The sequence below is a fragment of the Cyrtonyx montezumae genome, unplaced genomic scaffold (genome assembly GCF_038088225.1).
Source record: "Cyrtonyx montezumae isolate F1298 unplaced genomic scaffold, pur_monq_1.0 scaffold_3, whole genome shotgun sequence".
NCBI lineage: Eukaryota > Metazoa > Chordata > Aves > Galliformes > Odontophoridae > Cyrtonyx > Cyrtonyx montezumae.
Window position 1 is genome coordinate 105,825,086 of NW_027072034.1, and position 20,963 is coordinate 105,846,048.

Genomic DNA, 20,963 nt, shown 5'->3' on the forward strand with positions numbered 1-20,963 from the left:
TAGAAAACCAACCTTGTGCCATATGTAAATGCAGTGGAACTAGGGAGACAGACGTTCTGATCTCTTAATGCTGCTCTCTTTGAGGAGGCATAAATACTACTGACAAGAGGGCGTGAGCCACAAAGCTGAAGACTTTGGCAGTGCTGCGTAGGGCTTTCTGTCCCTGCACATCATCCTATTGCAGATCACTTCCACAGTGGGAAAGAACACAGCTCTGTTTGGCTGCATATCAGCAAGGAAGTACTGCAAACAGCTCCTCCTTGCTGTGAGTGCAAGGTGAGGGGCTGAACTCAGTGGGGTGAAAAGCAGGGGCATGCCAGGCTCAATAGCAGTGTTGGTTAGAAGTGTGCCCCTGTTGTGTAAAAGTACCTCGGGCTCTGAAGTTGCCTTCAGAAGAGTGACAAATTCAGCTTTTTGGTCACTTACCTTTTGCTCACCTATTTGTTCAGTAGTCATTTTATCACTTTAAATTGAGCGAACTTGTACAGGCTTTCTTGTAACAAGATTCCACAGAAGATGTGAAAGCTGAAACAAGAATCCAGAGTTCAAGTCCTTATTCGTAAGACTGCTTCTGTCTCAGTTTCCAATTCTTGGAATGAAACCAATCCAAGCTTGTATGAGATTTAGTGGTAATGCATGATCTTATTTTGTAACTCTTGAATTATGTCTTTGATAATAATGTAAAAATGTACAGTATTGCTGTTGCTAACAAGCTCAGAGTTGATTGCCTATAAATATTTTGGTTATTTTTTTGGTCACACACATTTGAGCTCTTCAGTAATGCCAGATGGATTTTGAAGCAGCATTCGTTGTATAAACCTCTTCAGTCTCTGTGCAGCCTTCAGAAGGAAGGAGAGGTTTGCCTTCACCTCCCTCTCGGAGATGAATGTGCTGTGGACAAACATGACAGTGCAGGTACATTGAAGGTTGTGCTGAAAGAAAACCATTCTAGTGAAGGAGCAGCAGTGGTCTGGCTTCAGCTGTACCAAAATCTGAGCCTAAGCTTAACTGAAAGGATCCGTTTAAAAATCAGCTGGAACACTATGGGTACTTTTCTTTCGAGTACCTAGCCATTAAAATGTAAAGCCATCTTGTTTTCCATGTGTTTCTATTTATAGACAGACCAAATCTGCTGTGTAAAGAGTGGATATGGAGTTGTCCTCATGCCTTGAGTTCTATACACAACGTACCCAGATTTGGTTCTCCAGAGGAAAGAGAAGTGTGTCAGCTGAAGAGTTTGTGCCACTGCTCCCTGCGTTATAAGTGCTGTGATCACAGTGGTGGCAAAGAGAAATGGCCTTAAAGCTTTAAGAACACACGAGGCCAGGAGTGAGGGGAACGGGTCTGTTCTTAAACAGCAGAAGAAACTCTGAAGGACTGCACAGAGGCTGCTGAAGTGGGAGATGTTATTTTGGTGCTTACTGCACCCTGAGTTAACCATTCACTGGTCTGCTATCAATGTGCTGTAAAAAAGAAGTGGAGGAGGTGAACCCTTGGTTTACTTACCGCCATGGTTTGTGAAGTGAAAACTGAAGGGGGGGGTGCAAAAGAAGTTGTAAACATTTTGACCTGCTTGCATGGATTTTCTTTAAAGATTGATGTAAGAATTTTGACTTTTTATATTTGAGAAATACCAAAATAAAATCTAAATTAGTCCTGTGGATGATGTGATCATTCCCTGTCAAATGCTGCAACTGGACTTGCTGTGTGTGAGACTTGTATCCCACTTGAAATGCACGTGTGCGTTTCATCTTCTGTCCTGCTTCCTGCCTCAAAGCAACACAACTTGGAAATGCAGCAAAGCTGCTCTGAAGAGAAGCAGAGGCCATTGAGACTGGTATGTGAGCAGCTGCTCTCTGCCCATGCTGAACTTCCCCAGTGCTCAATGACAGCACTGGTTCCCACTAACTTCATTGTTATTGCTGATTTTAGTGGACAGTACTAAGCACGTGCATGCGCCTGGGTGAAGGTGTGGTCAGCTTACATCCTTCTTGCAAGCACCTCTTCTCCCCTATCACTTACACCTGCAGCCTGGCCCCTGCTACAGCCACAAAGGCTTTGTAACGCATCTGAATTCTGAACACTTGGTGCCTGCGTTCTAGGCGTGCCATGTGCAAAACTCAGTCTGAACGCAGCAGATTGCCAAACATTCAGTGCACTCTTATCTTATTACTTCTTACCTGAGAGAAGTGAACATTTCATTTCCTTCTTTTAAGGGCTGACAGAACCTTTCAGTCGTAGTGCAGCGCAGCAGCAGCCTGCTGCAGGTAAATGAAGCTCGGTGGCTGTACAATGAATAATCACTCTTCCTTTTATTTCAGTGTCATATTACATTACAGTAAGACATGTTATTGACAAAACCTACCAGACATATGTACTTCAAATGTAACCCTCAAAAAAAATAAAAATAAAATAAAAAGCAAAACCAAAAACCCCACAGAATGTACATAAATTGAGATGTCACAATTTTGTATGCTACTAATCCATTAAGAGGTTTCACAATACTCTCCATGTTGGAAATACACCTTCTTGAAAGTTACAGAAGCAACACTTCACTGGTTTTAAACTAAAGTCAGCTACTGCACAGAGCTGCTCATCAGCTCCCTGTGGTGATACACTTCATACCCACGAAAGCACGCGGCCAAACGCTGAGACAAGCACTGAATGTTTATGCAAAGACAAAAGCCTCCCGAAGCCTCCTTCCCCTCTTAAGCTAAAGGAAATGGCCACAACTGTGTTCTGCATGTGTGAGTTTGCTTCCATTTGAGAATCCAAGCTCAACAGATGCAGTCAGTATCCAGAAACCAACCGGATGCAATGTCAGCGCTCTCGCTGCAGATCCCAGCACATGACACAGTACCAGTGATGTCAGAGGAAGCCCACCTAATGTAACGGGCTGTACGTTTGCCCAACAGACAGCCACTAGTGGTAGAGCTAAAAGGAACACTCCCCTAAGGGAGAGCTGCATTTGCTAGCCAGCTGTAAAGGCAGATGTGCCAGAAGTAACCTCAAGTTCAGATAATGCCTGCGAATACACACCTGCTTAGCTGAGGGGAAAAAGACAAAGTCTTTTTCACTTTTCCATCCAAATGTCTTCACAGAATCCCTTTTTTGCTGCAGGGGAGTTGGGCTAGAGGACCTTCAGGGGTCCCTTCCAACTCAGACCATTCTGTGACTCTAATTTAGTCTAAAGCTCTCACACGTTCCCCAACACAATATAGAACATTTCCAAGTTGGCTTTATACATAGCTCTTAAAAAAGGTTTATATTATATATACATATACACACATCACACCCCTAAAATGCCAAATTCTGAAAGATTACAATATACCTGAATATGTCCGACAACAAACAGGATTTCTGACCTTTAGGAAGCCTGTTCAAGGTCTCCTTTCATCACAACCATCACTACTCAAAACAGTTTTGAAACACAGTACTTTGCTTGTCCCACTAACTCCAGGTACAGCATTACAATCAATTCACCAATCCAAACTGTGACAGTGTGGACTTCTGTAAGTCCCTAGCTTGTTGAGATACTAAAAATAACTGTAAAATAGAGGGAAAAAAAATACCCCAGACACATATTAGCTACTGTGTATTCAAACTGTTCTATAATCTACTTAATTCGGTCACTAGCAAACAGGGGCAGAGGATATTTTTTCCTCATTAGATATTAATAATATGCCATCGAGAACTTACTTGTAGCTTTAATTCCGTTGTCAGCAGCCAGCTCCAGCCAAGGCTTAAGCCGTGCACTTACAAACAGCATGTGCTCAGTGGCCCAGCTCTGGATTCAGCCCACCGGGTTTTAAGCCGCGCTCTGTGGAGCACCAGTTCAGAACCGGCTCCTTCGCCAAAGGACAAAGCCACGTTCAGAGGGGATGCTCAGGGCTCCCACTGCCCTGCAGCACTGCACCCTCCGGAGAGCTGAGGCAAGGCACTGCCAGCTGGAAGAGCCCATCTCAAGCTTCCAGAGGAAGGTGAAGGTAACAGACCTACTGCACAGTAGGTCAAGCACATGCTCGTTTGTAACAACAAGAGGGGTTAACAGCACTTCCATTCTGAACAGCAACCCGTTAGCAGCCCTGAACCCAACTTCAGCTTACATTCAATACAGAAACTATTTTTAAGGGTCTTTTGCTCTGTTTGTTTTATAGCTCAATATCGTGAAGCTGAATTCTGAACCAAGCTACAATCACCTTTCAAGGCCTTCAAGGGAAAACACCAGCTACCAATCACTTGAAAGCATTCTGTTTGGAAAATAAGTTGTTTATTTAATAGATAGCCTTAATTTCCCCTAAGAGCACAATAAATGCACCACATTCTATAGATTTCAGCTGATACTAGAATAAGAGGTAAAGAGGGAGGAGAATACCAACAGCCTATATGGCCATCACCCCAGACTGCTCAACAGCACTCCCCAGTGCAACCACTCGCCAACTTCAGATGGGCCCTGCCAAAAGCTTTTACTGTTTTATTTGAGAGGTAAGAGCCAATATGGGAATAGATTAGGGATACAAGAAGTTATGGGAAGTAATAAGGTGGGTTCCCAGAAAAGCTGCTGGACTCCCAGACAAGATACATGCACTCAAAGGCAAGGACAAGAAGGAAGCATCGCATCAGAATTCCCACCAGCACAGAAGCACTGCTGCTATCGATGCAGACTGGTTGCTCAGGCAGATAAAACCAGTGCTCAAAGGGGCAGCCAGACATGGTTAAGCACACATACACTGGTACATAAGCTGGCTCTAACTGGTTCCGTGCACAGGTATGTTTCATGTTTATAGAGGACAGGAACTGGAGTTAGAAAAGTGTAACAACAGCTGATGATAACCAAAGACAAGTTATGCAGATACTCACAATGAGTGCTATCTTTGTTCTCAACCTCCAACTTGATTACACTCCATGTCCACAAAAACACATATCAACACATTACCAAAAATGATGACTATAATGGCAACAGATTTTTTTTCTCCCCCCTTTCCCCCCCTGCCCCCCCAGTCACTCCAAATGTAACTTCATATTAAATTAGATAGGTAAGGTCACCCGTGTAACACAATAAAAAAAAGTCAGCATACAGAAGCAAAACATCTTGTGAATTCCACCTCTTCACTCTTTTAATCTGTCAGAACAGTGAAGACAAACCTTCAATTCAATTCTGGTTTCCATTTCTTTTTTTTGTTCGTTCGTTTTAAATACGATTGTCACAATAGAGAATTGAAAACACAGCAAAATAAACTGTACAAAGGCAAAGTAGAATAACAAAAAATATTTTACTAAAACATAAGATTTACAGGAGATTTTCCAGACAAGCCATACAAAATGGTCACAAGCTTTTTCTCTGAGGGATTTTTCTACACTTGACAGCAGAATCACAATATTATTAGTGAAGGTGATGGATGTTTAATGTTCCCATTTTTTGTTCAAACAATGAAGCTTGTCCATCTACAGCGTCTAAGTTAGACTGGGCTAGAGGGTATATTCTAAAGTATAACTGGTTAGCTGCTTTTACCAATGCAATTAGCATCACCATAAAAAGGGAGGAGGAGCCCACAAAATTAAAACGAAAAGCCCCACAGCTAACCCTGCCTACCTTCATTCACAGTGCTTATGCTTAAACCAAGATGGGATTAAAAGCAGAGATGTGCTGCTGCTTTTAAACAATTTCACAACAATCCAGATGATACTTCTAGCCTCTGCTCATGCGTTACAATAGTGAATTAGGACAAGACACAGATTTGCTAATGTGCATTTAATCACCAAAAGACTGAAGATGTCTGGGCTTTTATTCTGTAATGTTTCTAAGACTGTGTCCATTAAATGCAAACAAAAAAGGAAGAGGTCTTGGCAGAACAGGAGAAGTGATGCACACTTGATGTTCAAAGCGCATTTAAATATTATTCATGGCATATAGCCTAGTCCATGCTCTGGCTGTAAAGAGAAAACACACATTTAGGAAAAAAAGCTTTAATCAAGTTACTTTACTTTTCAGCATTACTTTTACACTGCTGCAAGGACACATAACACTTCAGTTGTGAGGCAAGTGCAATTTTAACCTCCTATAATACACAATATATAATAAAAACAGAGATCTGGCAAAGCAGTGAGGCCAGAAGTGACATAGTGTAATAATTCTTTCCATACCTGCAACAGTACACTCTGAAGCTAAATAACCTGTTCCTTAAACATCACAGGAAAAGCACAAGCGGGGATTTCTATTTTAACCCGTGTCCACACTGGATACCCTTGCAATTTAGGAACAGAAACACTCAAGATAAGATGGCTTAGTTTTCTTCTAGCAGGCTGCATTTACACACTTGGTCTCACTGCAGGTATATGCAGGGAACCAGGACTACAGCTGCATGCAATAATTACTTCTGCATGTTGCAGGTACGAAATAGGAGGTTGGGATTTCAATTCCCCAACCAATTAGCCATGGGCTCACTGCGTTTCCTAAAGCCAGAAGGAAAGCATCAGATACATCACCTGTTTCTATGGCTTGGGCTTCATTGGTCTTCCATTGCTCAGCTACATCATTTGCTAGAGGATCATCTGGATTGGGAGCGCTTAACAACGCCTGGATTGATAGCAGAACTGTACGAATCTGCAAAGCTGGGGACCATTTATCTAAAGAGACATTTATAGAAGTATGAAACACCACAATCACAGCCCACTGAAATAACAAGTTTTCCGCTCCCAGATTACAGGACAATTAAGATATCCCTGCAAATGAATCTCCTTTTAGAGAGAATCTCCATGTTTCTGTATGTAGTAAGATAAAAAGAAAATAAGGTTGCACTTACCTTTCAAAATATCTAAACATATTCTTCCCAGCTTGTCTACATTAGGGTGATAAATTTTGGTCATGAAACGTACTTTAGGAGCTGCCATTGGGTATTCTTCTGGAAGGAATAGTTCAAGTTTAAATGTCCCACCCTCAAAGGGGGAATCCTGTGGACCTGCAATGACCACATGAAAATAACGTGCGTTGCTTTCATCTGGTTCTGCTTTTATCCCAGGGACTGGCTCTGCCAGCAAGCGCTGGGTTTCCTAGAAGGAAAAGGAGGAAAGGAAATGTAACTAATACAAACTGTTCAATGCAAGCACTCCATACAGATTATTTTGAAGACAAGTATTCATTATGAAGTGACCACACCCACTGGAACTACGATATGAAATGAGTATCAAAGTCAGAGAACGGGATGTAGTGAACTGGTGCAGATTTCCTTACAGATCCCTCAACTGTTACACTAACACGTGCCGCCACAGCACAAGGTAACAGGTAACAATCCAGACATTTATTTAGGACAGCTTTACTTCTGATTCAACTACTGCCAAAGTAACATCTTCAATACAAACAGAAGCAACCTAAAGAATATCACAGTAACAATATCAGAAGCATTTCCCATTCTACTTTATAAAGAAAAGTCCATAAGTGAATAACAAATCAACCGATCACTCACAGAAGGCACTCAAGATTTACTCTAACATGAGTGCACTGGTTTTAAAATGAAGGTCTGTCCTGGAATCAGAATTCAGCCCTGGAGAACTGAAAGGACTAAAAGTACTGCTTAGTCTCTTAAAGGTGAAAGTACTACTTAGCCCCAGTATTAAAGCTGCTGCTATATGTGTAAACATATAAAACATCTGTATCCGTGAATAGCTTTTACTCAAGCACACTCAGCCTACTCAGTAAGCACACTCAAAGCTACTCTAACAGACAGTAGGAGACAAACAAGCTGTTTCGTACATGTTAGAATTAGGGAAGCCTGCTTTCATACACAGATTTGTTTCCCTGGATGTTCAGCTCCTCTGCCTGCAGCAGTAACCATTCCCCAGGCACCACGAAGTGGCCACAGTGAGGAGCTGCCCACATTCTGGCCATCCTCCCATCTCACTAACCTGCTGAGCACACAGAGCTCTGTACAGATTCCTCTCTACTCTGCTGCCAGCTTTCACTGTAAGCACCATTCCACCCCCCAGAAAATAAAAATAAGAGGCTGACTGGCAGAAGTACATTAAGCAGGGACAAGGAGTTCTGCAGAAACCTCATTTCCTCAGGTAATTTTAGCCCCGTCTCCTGCTTTTCCTCCAGCTTGTTTTCACCACGTGCAGTTAATTTTATCACCACCTTTCCCTGTCGATTTAGACAAAGAGAAATTCTATTTCTGCTGAAGAAAGGGGCAACCCGTGGGTGTCATATTAAATTATTACCCTGGTTCTGTGGCATATTTACTCTGCGTCTCTACAATAGCAGTATTATAAGCACAACAGTTGTACTTGGCCTAATGTTCTTCAAACATACCCAGGCTGCCACCATACTTGCATTTTGTTAAAATAACTCATGCAGCATTGAAGTGACTGTCTCGATACAGTTAACACCTGGCTGCAGCAAAAGGGAATTACATATTTGAAACACTGAAGCCACGCTAATTAACATTACAATCCAACTGTTCATACCAAATCGACTGAGTTCCCACAGATCATAATATTGACATTACCATCCACATAAACACACAATAAATGTATGTGGTCCAACTTCTTGTTGTGACTATCTGCTTATCTGCACAACTTAGCTGCCAACGCCTCTGACATACCTCACTGCAAGGACATGTAAGCTGCTCTAAGCTTCCTACACTCACCCATGCAAATGTATTTCAAGGGATATAAATGAATTTGCAACACGCTGAAGATTTATGTTCTGTCCCCAGCCCTGGCTCAGTCCCGCTGACCCCCAGGCTGTCTTCCTACCCACGCCGGTGTGCTGACTGTACCCATACCACAGAGCCAATCCTGGCTTAAAACAACCCAGAATCAGCAGTTCCCTGGCAGCAGCATCAGCACTTCTACCTGCCAGTGCATCCGAGGGAGCAGTGTCAGGCTGGGAGCTGTGCATACTTCCACAAAAAGCCATTTGTCAGTACACAATGGGTGAGGCCACATACAAGAAAAATGATTCTCTTGATAAGTCACAGCATCATACTGAGGACTCTATCACTGCTGGAATGTCATCATGTTCAGATAAGACTGTTATATCCTATGTTATGCAAATGCTTATCTTACTATAACAGGAAAGATTAGAGCCAAAAAGATAAAAAAAAGCATCTATGTTACATGCAGCTACATTGCCTCTCAGGCTCCTTGGAGCCATGCAAGACACCTGTGGACTGTGAGGGTGGTGAGACTCTGCAACAGGTTGCCCAGAGAGGCTGTGGATGCCCCCTCCCTGGAGGCATTCAAGGCCAGGCTGGATGGGGCTTCAAGCAGCCTGGTCTAGAGGGAGGTGTCCCTACCTACAGTAGGGGGTTGGAACTTAAAGATCTTAAAGGTCCCTTCCAACCTAAACCATTCTATGCCTCTGAAAAGGAGTAGAAAAGGGAAAATGAATCAACAAACTGTGTTTTAAGGCCTGAGCATATAAAGGTGCTTGAAGATAAGTAGAACCAGTATGTACACCAAGGTAGAAATGGAAACTCAGCTCCCACACTGTAAAGTCAGGTAGCCACCTAAAGACACACTGATCCTGAAACCCAGTCCATCTGCTGCAAGGCTCAGAGCAACAAGTTCCATTTGAGACAGACAGCTGTCAGCACACAGGACAAAGCAGCACCGAGCCAGGAAGCTGAACCTGCTTTATGAATTTTTTAAGATGTTATACCCGTTCCCTTTCCCCTCCAAAAAAGGCACCCACAGAAGAAGCCAGCAGATGTGGACTGTGGCCTCAATCTACAAAAAGAAGTGTTTAATTTCCTTTAATACGTTAATATAATTATCTATTACCTCCCCCAGGGGACTGTTATCCAGTGAAAAAACACACACAAAAAAAAATCACTTCCAATTAAATTTTTACCTCGCTAGATTTAATTAATCAAGAAGCTCAAGTGAATGCAATTCTTGACAATATAGCCACTAGTTTTGTCTGCACAGGAGCTCGTATTTCAATCTAACTAGTACCAGCACTTCATGATGCTTCTTACTAGCTCTCCTCTACTATACACAAACGAGTTTCATAGAAAGCACTTCAGGACATACTTTGAGCTCTACAGCATTTAGTAAGGAATGTTCTTTGCATCCACAGGCAGTTATTGCTATTTGTCACACTCCACGCTTCTGAAATGAGAACTCCTTTTGCTCTCATTTTACCCCACTTTTTCCCAATTTCAGGCTAATTTCACAGATTAACAAAAATGAAGAGATGGAAAATGAAGATACATGCCAGCCAATACTTCAAGGAAAAGAAAAAACACCCAAACACTACTGTCATTCAGAATTCATTACACCTCCCCACCATTTCCTTTCTTATTTTTAATGAAGCAGTTAAAAGAAACGCAGAAGCGTTGAATCTTTTTTTTTTTTTTTTTTTATGAGCCAAAGCTTTTCTTAGTAATACAGGTGGCCTGAAGCAGAGTGACAGATGATACGGAAGGGACATATGGTGCAGCTGACATTCTCCGTAGCTATTCTTCTATGAAGACATTAAACTCAAGATGAATTGTACCAGTGGGGGGAAAACCTTCAACCTGTTCATATGGTGACCTTTGAGCCAAGTCAGCCTAGGAGAAGATCTGATATTAAGAGGCCAGCAAAGGAGGAGTGAGGATGGTTCAGGACACTGAGGCAGAGAAGTCACACAAGCAAGACAGCAATTTCAAGTGGGGTGTGTTTCATTCATTGAGCATTTGACTTTATTATGCTGCTTTCAGAGGAAGGAAAAAATAAATCCTGAAGCACGGACACTCATCAGGATGCTTCTGTATCATACACCCAGGGTAAGGCAGAAATCTTCTTTATGGAAGCAAACCGAACAAGAGAGGATGCTTCCAGACAGACATGCATGAAAAAAATCAATTGCTAGAGCATGTGGAGACACAGCAGTGTAAAGAAGGAGTTCATTAGACTGTTATTTTAATCAGTTCTTGCCTTCCTTCTGAAAGCCTCAAGTTGCCAACACCTCAGTCAAAACAACAACTAAGGAATCCATATCCTACAACTCTAGAAAAACAGAAGCTACCGTAATAGACTTCAGAAGTCTTATTTGCTATCAGTACTGTGGCAGTATCAAATGACAGCATGCAGGCAAATAATTATCATCAAAAGGCTCACATATGCCAGCATTTGGGAAAAAATTACTTCCTACACAGCACAGCCACTGCAGCTGTACTGAAACCTTCAACGCTCTGCCTGCCTGATACAGACAAATTCAACAACACAGGAAGAAATCACTGCACGGGCTTAGACAGTGCTTAAACTCTCGTCACAATCTTTAAGGCAGTTGTAAGAAGAGCCCTAGAACGTAAGAAAGATGTCTGCTTGTCAAGTCAACACAAACTCAATGAAGAAATCCACATCAGAGTCTTCAGCCAAATTTGCTTTGCTCAGTAATTTTCCTTTTTTTGCACTCAATTTACTGACACCTCCTTTTTCCTATCTCACATCTACTATTATTACTGCCATGCAGCTAACTTCGCCAATCAAAAAGCCTGTGTATTAACTCACAAGCTAAACACTCTAGTCCTGAAGCTGCAAATTTAGCAGTTACAACTGAAGGAGTACACATGGGAAACAATCAATCACGGTCTGAACCATTAAAGTTGGTAAGTGAGAGACCAGAAGGAGGGGAAGGAAGGAAGGCCAGGCTGCGGGGCCTTCCACTTCAGCCTGCTACGCACCAGCACTTCTGTCTGCGTGCTGATCTTTTGACCTCACAGTGAAACAGTCCTTGATCCAGCCCACCACATGCCCATGCAAACAGCTGTGCTGACAAAAAGGAGGGGGCAAACATGCTGTCAGAGGGCTTGGAGAACAGAGCTGCTCTAACAGAAGGGCTGCTTTATGGGCTTAGGCTGTGGCAAGCAACACAGCAAGATGTGAACTTAACAGATCACCCCTCTGCAACCAGCCTAAAAAGGAAGCGCAGAGGCTTCCCCTTCATTCCAAAGGAAGAGCCTTAACTACCAGGAGCGCTACTTTCAGTAACAGATGGCAAACTGCTAAATTAAAGTATTTGGTATTTAAGGCTTCATAGATGTATGAAGCCTTTGCATCTTCTTGCTTGTTATAAAGTTATCTAGCAATCTCTGATAGCGCAGCTGCTACAGGAAAAGAATCCTTAGGGCCAGCAGCCTTATGCTGGCACCTATCATTAAGCTCTCAGAGTTCAGCTCAGTTGAGATAAAGTTACACTGAAAGTTCAAACCAGAAAGCACTACCAAGGCCTCTTAGCCAAAGAATAGCCACAAACCAGCTTAAAAGAGTTAATGGTAAAACAAAAGAGACCCAGAGCAAAAGGGAGATGTAACAGCCTCCTCCCCTCCTCTAGGGCACAGAATTTGTGTTTACCCCTGCAAGATGAGGCCAGGGCTGCCCAGTGCCCGACATGGCTGGTTCCAGCAAGTTCCAGCAGCCCTGCAGCCAAGGTGGGGGCACCTCCAGGACAGAGGATTTAGGAAATGACAAAACACCACACAAAGATGATAACAAGGGGAGGGGGGGAAGCACAAGCAAAATCACTTCAAATGCCAAGGTCAGAGGAGGAGACAGCCCCATGCAGCTCTGGAGATAACACTTAGCACTGAGGGCACCACACATAACAGGTAGACACCATGTGAAAGATAACATGATGAGGAAAATATAACTTTCAGTTTAAATGACTGCTGATCAGTCATTTGTCAGTATTTGCTTCACAGAGAAGATCACACATCTTGCTGCCAAGTTCCACAGAAAGATTTCTAAAGCAAATGAAAAGTCAATATCAAAAAGGCAGGTTTGTTCTGTGTGTTTTTCCCTCTCTTATATTTAGACCTACGTTTCATTCTAATGACTAAAAATCAGCACAAATCTTTCACCTCATTCCTCATCAACTCCAGATGCTGGCTTCAGAATGCAGTCAAACTGCCCTCCTCCTCACTATTTCAGTTCCTCTTGGTTAACTCAACATCTATGACTGCACGTCCACCTTCCCTTCTCACAACACAGTGGGGGGTTTGTCCGTGAGGGAAGCCACAGCTTCTCAGCAGCAGCACTAATTCATATGGTTCCATGCACCCCAACCATCAGCCCAAGCGTCTGCAATGTCAAACAATAAACAAGATCACAACTCTGATTTGGATTAAGAAATAACCCTTCTGAGCCAACTCAGTCCCTCAGACCAAGTAGCAGCACAAAATTTTTTGTGCCAGCAGAGCCCAGGCTGTAACAGCTGACACAGTAAGGCTGCACGGACCACCTAGAGAAATTCTGGTTTGTCTGTCTTACTAGGTGGCAACTCCTCCACCAGGTGCTGGCTACCTACAAAAACTACAGCTACCAGCACCATTATGTTCCAACTATTATGAGCAGATCGGATATATTTTTTAGTATGAAACAGAAGCTAACTTTTTGAGCTGCTCAGGACTAAACTCAAAGCAGCATACTGGCACACAGGCAAACCCTAATTACTTGACGGACAGCAATTCTTTCACATTCTGTCAGTGTGGGATAAGGAGGAATATCACACTTTAAATAGATACGTCACATACAGAAAGGTAAACATCACATGTTTTTGCTTTGATTCCGGAGAGGAAGGTGGTAGAAGAAACTGAAGCACGTCATGCAAAACCTTCTTCTACATATATGGATAAAGCAGCATCAGAAAGCCACAAAGACTTAGTCCAATAACTTTTCATAACAGTACACCACATTCTGGCACAGATTCTTCCAGGACACAGATTCTATCCTTTCATTAGCTGCAACAAAGAAAATAACTGACTAGAATCAGCACTGCTGAATACAAATGTTACTCAAGCAAATGTATTGTCAGTGAGATCTCAGAAGGTTTAGATTACAACTGTGTCACTGTAAAATGACTATACTGGAGAAAGTCTTCACAAAACAATACCTTGAGGAAAAAATGAATTACCAATGAAGTCCATTAAATTTTAATGCAGAGGTCAAACATCATAAGCAGAAGGCTGTACTTGTGGTTTCCAGCAGCTGGCCTCCGCATGAATTCCTTGATTCCTTGCCATATGATCCCTGAGTGAGAGCATCCTGCATGCCCCTGCAAACTGGGATCGTCACTGGGCTAATGGCTACTGGCATTTAGAAACTACTCAGTAGGTCTTCCATCTGTGAACAAACATCCAGCAATTGGAAGCTGTAGCTCTGCTGAACAGGCGCTGTGAGCTCCATCACAGTCCTCCCTCGTGTGCTTCAAGTCCTCCAGCTCCCATCACCACACCACAAATTTCAACAACCACAGTACTGGCAGAGTACTGGCAGCGAGATGAAGACAGGCGCACTCCAGATAACAGTGCTTTCACAAAGAGAAACAGACCTGGAGGATGACTGTTACCAAACAACAGCAACGTGAAGAGGGCTCTTTTAAGGCCAGCATCGCCCTCCCCTGGGAATGACCATGTTCTCAGATTTTCCACAGCAGATTACAGGATTTGGGAACTGTGAAGCTGAGACGTTATGCAAATTCCTAGAGGATTATTTACGTACTAGCACAGATCAAGCTTTATTAGAGCTGGAGATGCACCATAAAAAGTGAGGCGTGACTGAATTCAGTAAGCTAACAGCATAAACCATTCCTGCAGTTACACTTAGGGAGCATGTTTGCATTAGAGCCTACTGCACAGAAACTATCAAAGCATGACTAAAGCAAATAATTAACGTAGAGCTTTTGTCCAAATGCCTCTTTGCAGCAGGATTTCCCACTCACTGTCACTATTAACCCCCCAGTCACATATAACAGCAAAAATATATGGATGATATTTCTCCTGGCTTTCACTTATCAGACAAGCACAGTATAAAACAACGGTGTCCAAAATACCAATGCCAGTGCTTTGTATGACTAAGAAAGTTTAATTCACTGAAGATTTGTAACTCAATGGTGCTCAGGTACTACGTAAGAAGGTACTCCAAACAACATTTTTGCCTCTTGCTGGCCTATTTTGCTGTTCTTTCTCTGATTTTATTTTCTGGTGTCTACTGCAAGCTTCTGTAAGGAAGAGGCCACAGAAAGCCATCAGGTTCCCCTAAGATCTTTCATTAAGACTCCATGCCTTTTCTTCCAAGACCTGCTCCTTGGTCTAACTTTACCGGCTTCTTACTCCCTGTGCCCAAGGCTCCTTCTCAGCCTCCTTCCATCATTTCCATTAAATCCACCTGTCCTGAACAAACCCAAGGCTTCCAGCACCTGACCCTACACCCCTAGCACTGCTGGCCACAGCCAACACAGGTTGTACTTGAGAACTGGCAAGATGAAACTAAGAGGGTCACGAAGTACTGAAATCCATCATCTTTAAACATTCTGGGGGAGGGGCAAAAAGCCTGAAAATCTGAAATCTTGATTCTTCTGTCAAATTTGAAGCTATCCACAAGATTCAAACAGCACATGTGGGACAAAAACAAATTACAAAGACCAAACATAACAGTTCCTTTCACCAGTGCCAAGGAAGTGCACTGACCAGAAACAATCAGTTTCTACACCTGGTCATCATTCAAAGAAACTCAAAAATACTGCAAAAAGGTATTAATAGATAAGACTACAGAAATCAGAGTCTCAATATGTTAACACTGATAAATTAAATAACAAAAAGGTTTGAAGAATAGCATCCACTGCTTCAGATGTTTTGTTTCACGAGATGAGCAGCTGCAGCTATCATAACAAAAGTGCTATTAATGAGTTACACAGTTGACACGCAGACCTGGACGCCAGACCATGAATGATGAGATCACTGCAGCAATGAAAACCGGAAGAAAAAAACTCTAAAGGATGACACAAGGCAACACTGCCCACCCGATCCAGATATGTTCACTGCACCTGACACAGCAATGAGGTGGTTTTGAATGGCAGCCAAAGAAAGGAAAGAAAAACAGAAGGTGTATTTCAGCTCTTTACTCTACTGGAGCTACACAACTTTGCAACAAAGGAAATAATCCGTTTAACAAAAGTTCGAAAGCAGAAGTGTCTGGGTTTGATTAGCACATATATTGCAAAGAATTAATTCTTAAATACTGTGCGGTAGGAAAAAGTCCACAGTACCAAAAACAAAACAAAAATCTAAGCAAATGTAAAATACCACCTCCTTATTTTCTTAGATGAATAAATTTTCTTGATATATTGCCTCTCAGAGGACCACTGATGTTAGGCTACTGAATAAAAACATCTTTTCTCTATTCACAAGATAAAAAATTCTCCAATTCCAATTACACATTCAGAGCTAAGACATTTTCTACTTAACATCTGTGATGTGGTAACACCATACACCATACTTCCAAAGCAAGTCATCTCCTGAGCTGATCATTCACCCCACTTGTTTAAAGCCTGTCCTTCAAAGTAATCTGAGGATGGCAAGTCAGGTGTAATCTGTTATCTCCTGTAAAAAATGCTTTGCAACATCAATACTGACACCTTTTAAATGAGCATGGAGAAGCAGCGAAAATATAAATAGAGCTCTTTGCTGAGACAAGGAAAGCCAGTGCCCTCCTGCTGGGCTGGATGACAGTTTGCACAGAGATAAGAAGCAGGCTGGAGAGTGCAGGCCACTAGTCAACCTGAGAGCCAGGCCATCTGCCAGCAGTCCATCAAGACGAGGAATGACAACTGCATTTCGAGCTGTTAGCTAGGCTCTGTATTTCATTACCGTCTGCCTATACACTCCTATACCCAAACAGCTATTGCTGTGCTTCCCTCAGATGGCCACACAAAGACTGCGCGTGGATAAGGTCTTCTCCTAGCAGGAACCTAAACCACTCATTTATCAAATCTGTACCTTGTTACTAGAGTTATTTCACCCTTCTACAGCTCTTTTCTGTCCTCTGTCTTTCTCTCTTCTATTTCCTTTCCTCATCTTTCAAATTCTCACTAGCAATAGAGTTCATTTACTCCCCCCCATCTAAGGTGAGCAGCAACAGGATATTTAACTCCAACATTAAGACCAGTAGAATAGCAAGCATCAAAACAACCCTCATCCAAAACTCCTGAAGACCGAAGCACTCATTTCTAGATCTGCAATTCTGCAGCTGAGATACTTTCAAATATTACTTTACACATTCATAGACTGTAATACTAGTCAGATTCAAATCCTAGACCATACGCACAGCTAATGACCTGAAGCATGCACAGCACAGGAGCTACAGAAATGGTCATCCAGTGCAACCAATTCAAGACTCAAAGGCTCTAGACAGTCTGCAAACAGCCTACGATGCATATCTGGAAACAGACAACCCATAATATGCATCATCCTGTAATAGGCAACACTGAAATATTCCAAGGAATACTCCTCTGGAGAAAATCTAGAGAATCAAGGACTTTGCCTGGGGGGAGTCCATCTATCAACTCCCAAGGACAAGAGAGAAGATGGTATGGGAATATTTTATCTCAGAAATTTGTGTGCACTGCTCTATGCTTTCCCTAAAAGAAGCAAAGAAATTAAAAACAAGAGTGCTGAGAAGGAAATTTATGTACCAGCTTATAAGTGGGTGCACTTCTTGGCTGCACGCAGGAGAACTGTCAAAATCTACAGCTAACTCTAATATGGACATCAGCTTCACAACTGAGCTCTCAGCACATCTTTGCAATGAATACCAGATCTGCTACAAAATGAGTTTTCCTCACACCTGAAACATATTCACTATTGTTGGTCAGGCACCAAAGCAACAAGGTGACCAAACAAACTCCTGTAATACTTGTGTATTATTTCAACTGCCTACACTTCTGAACATTAATCATAGTTCAGCTTCTTTCATACATAATAAATGCTAATCCTGTTGTATTTTTACCCCACGTTATATATATATACATATATATATATACATACATAGGTGTGTGTGTGTGTATTGACTTAAAAGAAATAGTCCAGATTTAATTTTCGCATCAACCAGCTAACACGTTCTGCGTTCTTGTGTTTTACAACGGTTGCCAACTTCACTCAACCAAGGAGAGCTTCAAAGCATTATTATACATCGTGACATTCATTCAGGTGGAAATGAAACGTCAGCTACCACTAATGAATCTCACTAGGATCGTTTTACAAAAGCAGTCAGCGATCACCAACTGGAGATGTCAAACCACATCGGTGCAGAGCAGGAGGGAGGATGCCAGCCCAGGAAGCATCCACGTTGGTTACAAGACCAATCAGCAAGATGAACTGCATTGCAACGCAGCTCCCTGCGCCTGTGCCGAGTGACTCCACGCGTCTGAGCCAGGCTGCAATTCCCTCCAAGGGGCAGCTGGAAGCACCCGCAGACGAAAGCAAAGCTCGGCGACGCCGAGCCGCCGGCATCAGCACGCTAAGGCCACGAGAGCCGGCGGCTCGGGACGCACGTAGCAGCCCCTACACCGGCTGACACACGGGGGCACGGATCCGCGTGCCCCTCCATCGAACACGGCGCCTCTCGAGCCCCGGAGCCCGGAAGGGGCGCGGGACTCCGCCCGGGCGGGCACCGCGACGGGAGCGGCCTCGCTCCCGCCAGCCGCCCACGGCCCACCGGGAGGCCTCGGCAGCTCCTACCATGCCCGCGCACGGCCCAGGGCCGAGGAGCGAGCGGCGGGGAAGGGCAGGCCCATAACGGCGCCCCACTCTCATTCAGCCCCGCGGCGGCCGCAAGATGAGGCAGAGGCCTTGGAGCGGCCGGGCCCCGCGCGGCCCCGCTCCCGCGCACCGGAAGCGGCGCCGGGTCCGGCCCTGCCCGCCACGAGAACCGGGCCCTGGCCGGTGCCGCCCGTCCCCACGGGGCGCGGCGCGTCGCTACCTTGATGATCCTGCGGGGCAGCCCGGCCATCTTGTCTCGTCGGGGTGCAGGCTCGCGGGCTCGCCTCCGCTCGGGGCTCGCGCACAGCCGGAAGTCGCCCGCTCCGCGCTTCCGGTGGCGCCGCCCTCGGCGCGGCACGTCGGGCAATGTAGGCCGCGCCCGCCCCGCCGGACTCCGCGCTCTGAGCCGCCTCCCCCACCCTGCGCGAGCCAGGCTCGCTCCCACTGCCGGTGTGGAGTCAGCGCTTCTCACTGACGGAGCTGACGTTTCGTCGAGGTGTCAGCGAACAGAGACACCTCGGAACACGTCACCCTTGTGCTGCTGGAGTCTTGTTAGTCAGTTTTCCTCCTTCTTGACAGGAAGACAGATGTTGTAGAAGATTCACGTGGACATCGTTAGCCCCGGAGCATCGTGTGACTCCCTGCTGCAGCTGCATTGCAACAGGACTGTCCAGCCCTCTGCATCGGTGCTGAACAGATGGAAAATAAAAGCACAGAAAGATGAAGCGGTTTGCCAGAGTGCTGCCAAGAACAAGACCCTGCGTGCACAATTCCCTGTCAAGTGCTTTCTCTTGGTTCAGAAACAGAACTTGTAGATCAGCTATACCATTTCTGTATGCTGGTAGAATGGAAAGTTCTGATCCTGGCAAATCTGGACTGTGTAATTGCTGACACGCTCCTGACATAAATGCTACAAACCTGTTCTGTGTCCTAAAATATAAAAAATCATACCAACACATGGTGGCTATGATAACATGAGGCATGTCAGCAGTGATGCGCCTCCCTCCTTATAATCAGGGAAACAGAATATTCTGAGTCGGATGGGACCTGCAAGGATCATCAAATCCAACTTCTGACTCCACACAGGACCACCCAAAATTCAAACCCATAGTCCAAGCATTCCTTGTTCCTGTGCTCACCACACTCTGGTGCAGACTCTGTCCCTAAACCCCAGCTGATCCTCCCTTGACACAGCTCCATGCTGTTCCCTCCAGCCCTGTGGTTGTCACAGAGAGCATAGCTCAGCTCTGCCCCTCTACTCCCTGTAAGGAGCTGCAGCTGCCATCAGGCCTCCCCTCAGCTCCTCTAAACTGAAATCCTTATCCTCCCCACAATACTTTCCAAAAACTTACCAAAATTTTCCTACTCTATATTTTGAGAAGGCAACTAAGAAGTATAGAGTTGCTCTTCACTAACTGATCTCCTTAGCTGTTGAATACACCAGTAATTCCAAACTTTTCATATAAATTAATGAAAAACACAGTTGCTGTGCACTTTTGTATATATGTTTGGCCCTCCAAGCACTAGATTGTTCTCCTAACATTATGAATGTAACTTTCTGTGAATCTGATAAAACCAGCAATGTATTGACACATGGCAGGGAAAATGCATTGAACAACATTTGCAGAATTGGATCTCAAAAGGTTCGTCAATAACATTCTCTCATCTCGCAGTGATTAAGGGTGAGTTCATTTGCATTCATTATTGAACTTGTGAAATGGCTGTGCTTAGATGTGGTCCTTCAGCAAAATCTGGACATGCTTCTTATACCCACGACTATTCTTTTATCACAAAGGATTTTCCTTTTTACTTAGTTATAACAACTTGTTGCTACTAAATGGGACCAAGTATATACTTATGTATATGCAGTACCTTACCGGTTGTTGGTGGTTTTGTTGTTTTTTATTGTCATGTGGGGGAACAATGGTTTTGGTGTAAATGAATTAACATAATTTAGTGATGACTGCTATGTATGGCTGATCTGTATATAAGTAAATGCTTACCAATGAGCAGCATAGAATCATAGAATCACTAAGGTTGGAAAAGACCACTAAGATCATCTAGTCCAACCATCAATCCATACCCATCATGCCCACTAACCCATGTCACTCAGAGTGACACCTACCCTGTTCTCAAAAATCTCTAGAAAATGGGTTAGAGCATCTAATTGTTTTAGATGAATGGGGTTAAGCAAACTTTGCTTAGAGAGTCAGGAGAGAAAACCAAGGACAGGTTAGTGAAGAGAACGTTAACATTCATATAATCTTGCAGCTTCATGAACGATTGCAAGTATTTGTAATCATGTTGCTATGACACCCAGTAATAACTAGGAGTCTTCATTTTGAATTAGCAGGTATGCAGAGTGCATAGGTTTCTGTTATTTTTAACTGTTCTCTCCATGTTGTGCAAATTTTAAATATGATGGATAGCTAAGGGACCAAA

The 20,963-nt window shown here is 43.7% G+C and overlaps 1 protein-coding gene across 1 annotated transcript; it reads right to left on the bottom strand.

Annotated features, from left to right (window-relative positions):
- Nucleotides 1–5,254: 5,254 nt before the first annotated feature.
- On the bottom strand, nt 5,255–18,870 carry UBE2N (ubiquitin conjugating enzyme E2 N). The gene is made up of 4 exons (XM_065742659.1): nt 18,742–18,870; nt 6,804–7,050; nt 6,487–6,627; nt 5,255–5,931 (listed from the first exon to the last, which is right to left on the bottom strand). Exons 1-4 carry the CDS (start codon nt 18,769–18,771, stop codon nt 5,891–5,893), a joined length of 459 nt encoding a protein of 152 aa, XP_065598731.1. The 5' UTR covers nt 18,772–18,870; the 3' UTR covers nt 5,255–5,890.
- Between the last annotated feature and the right edge of the window lie 2,093 nt (nt 18,871–20,963).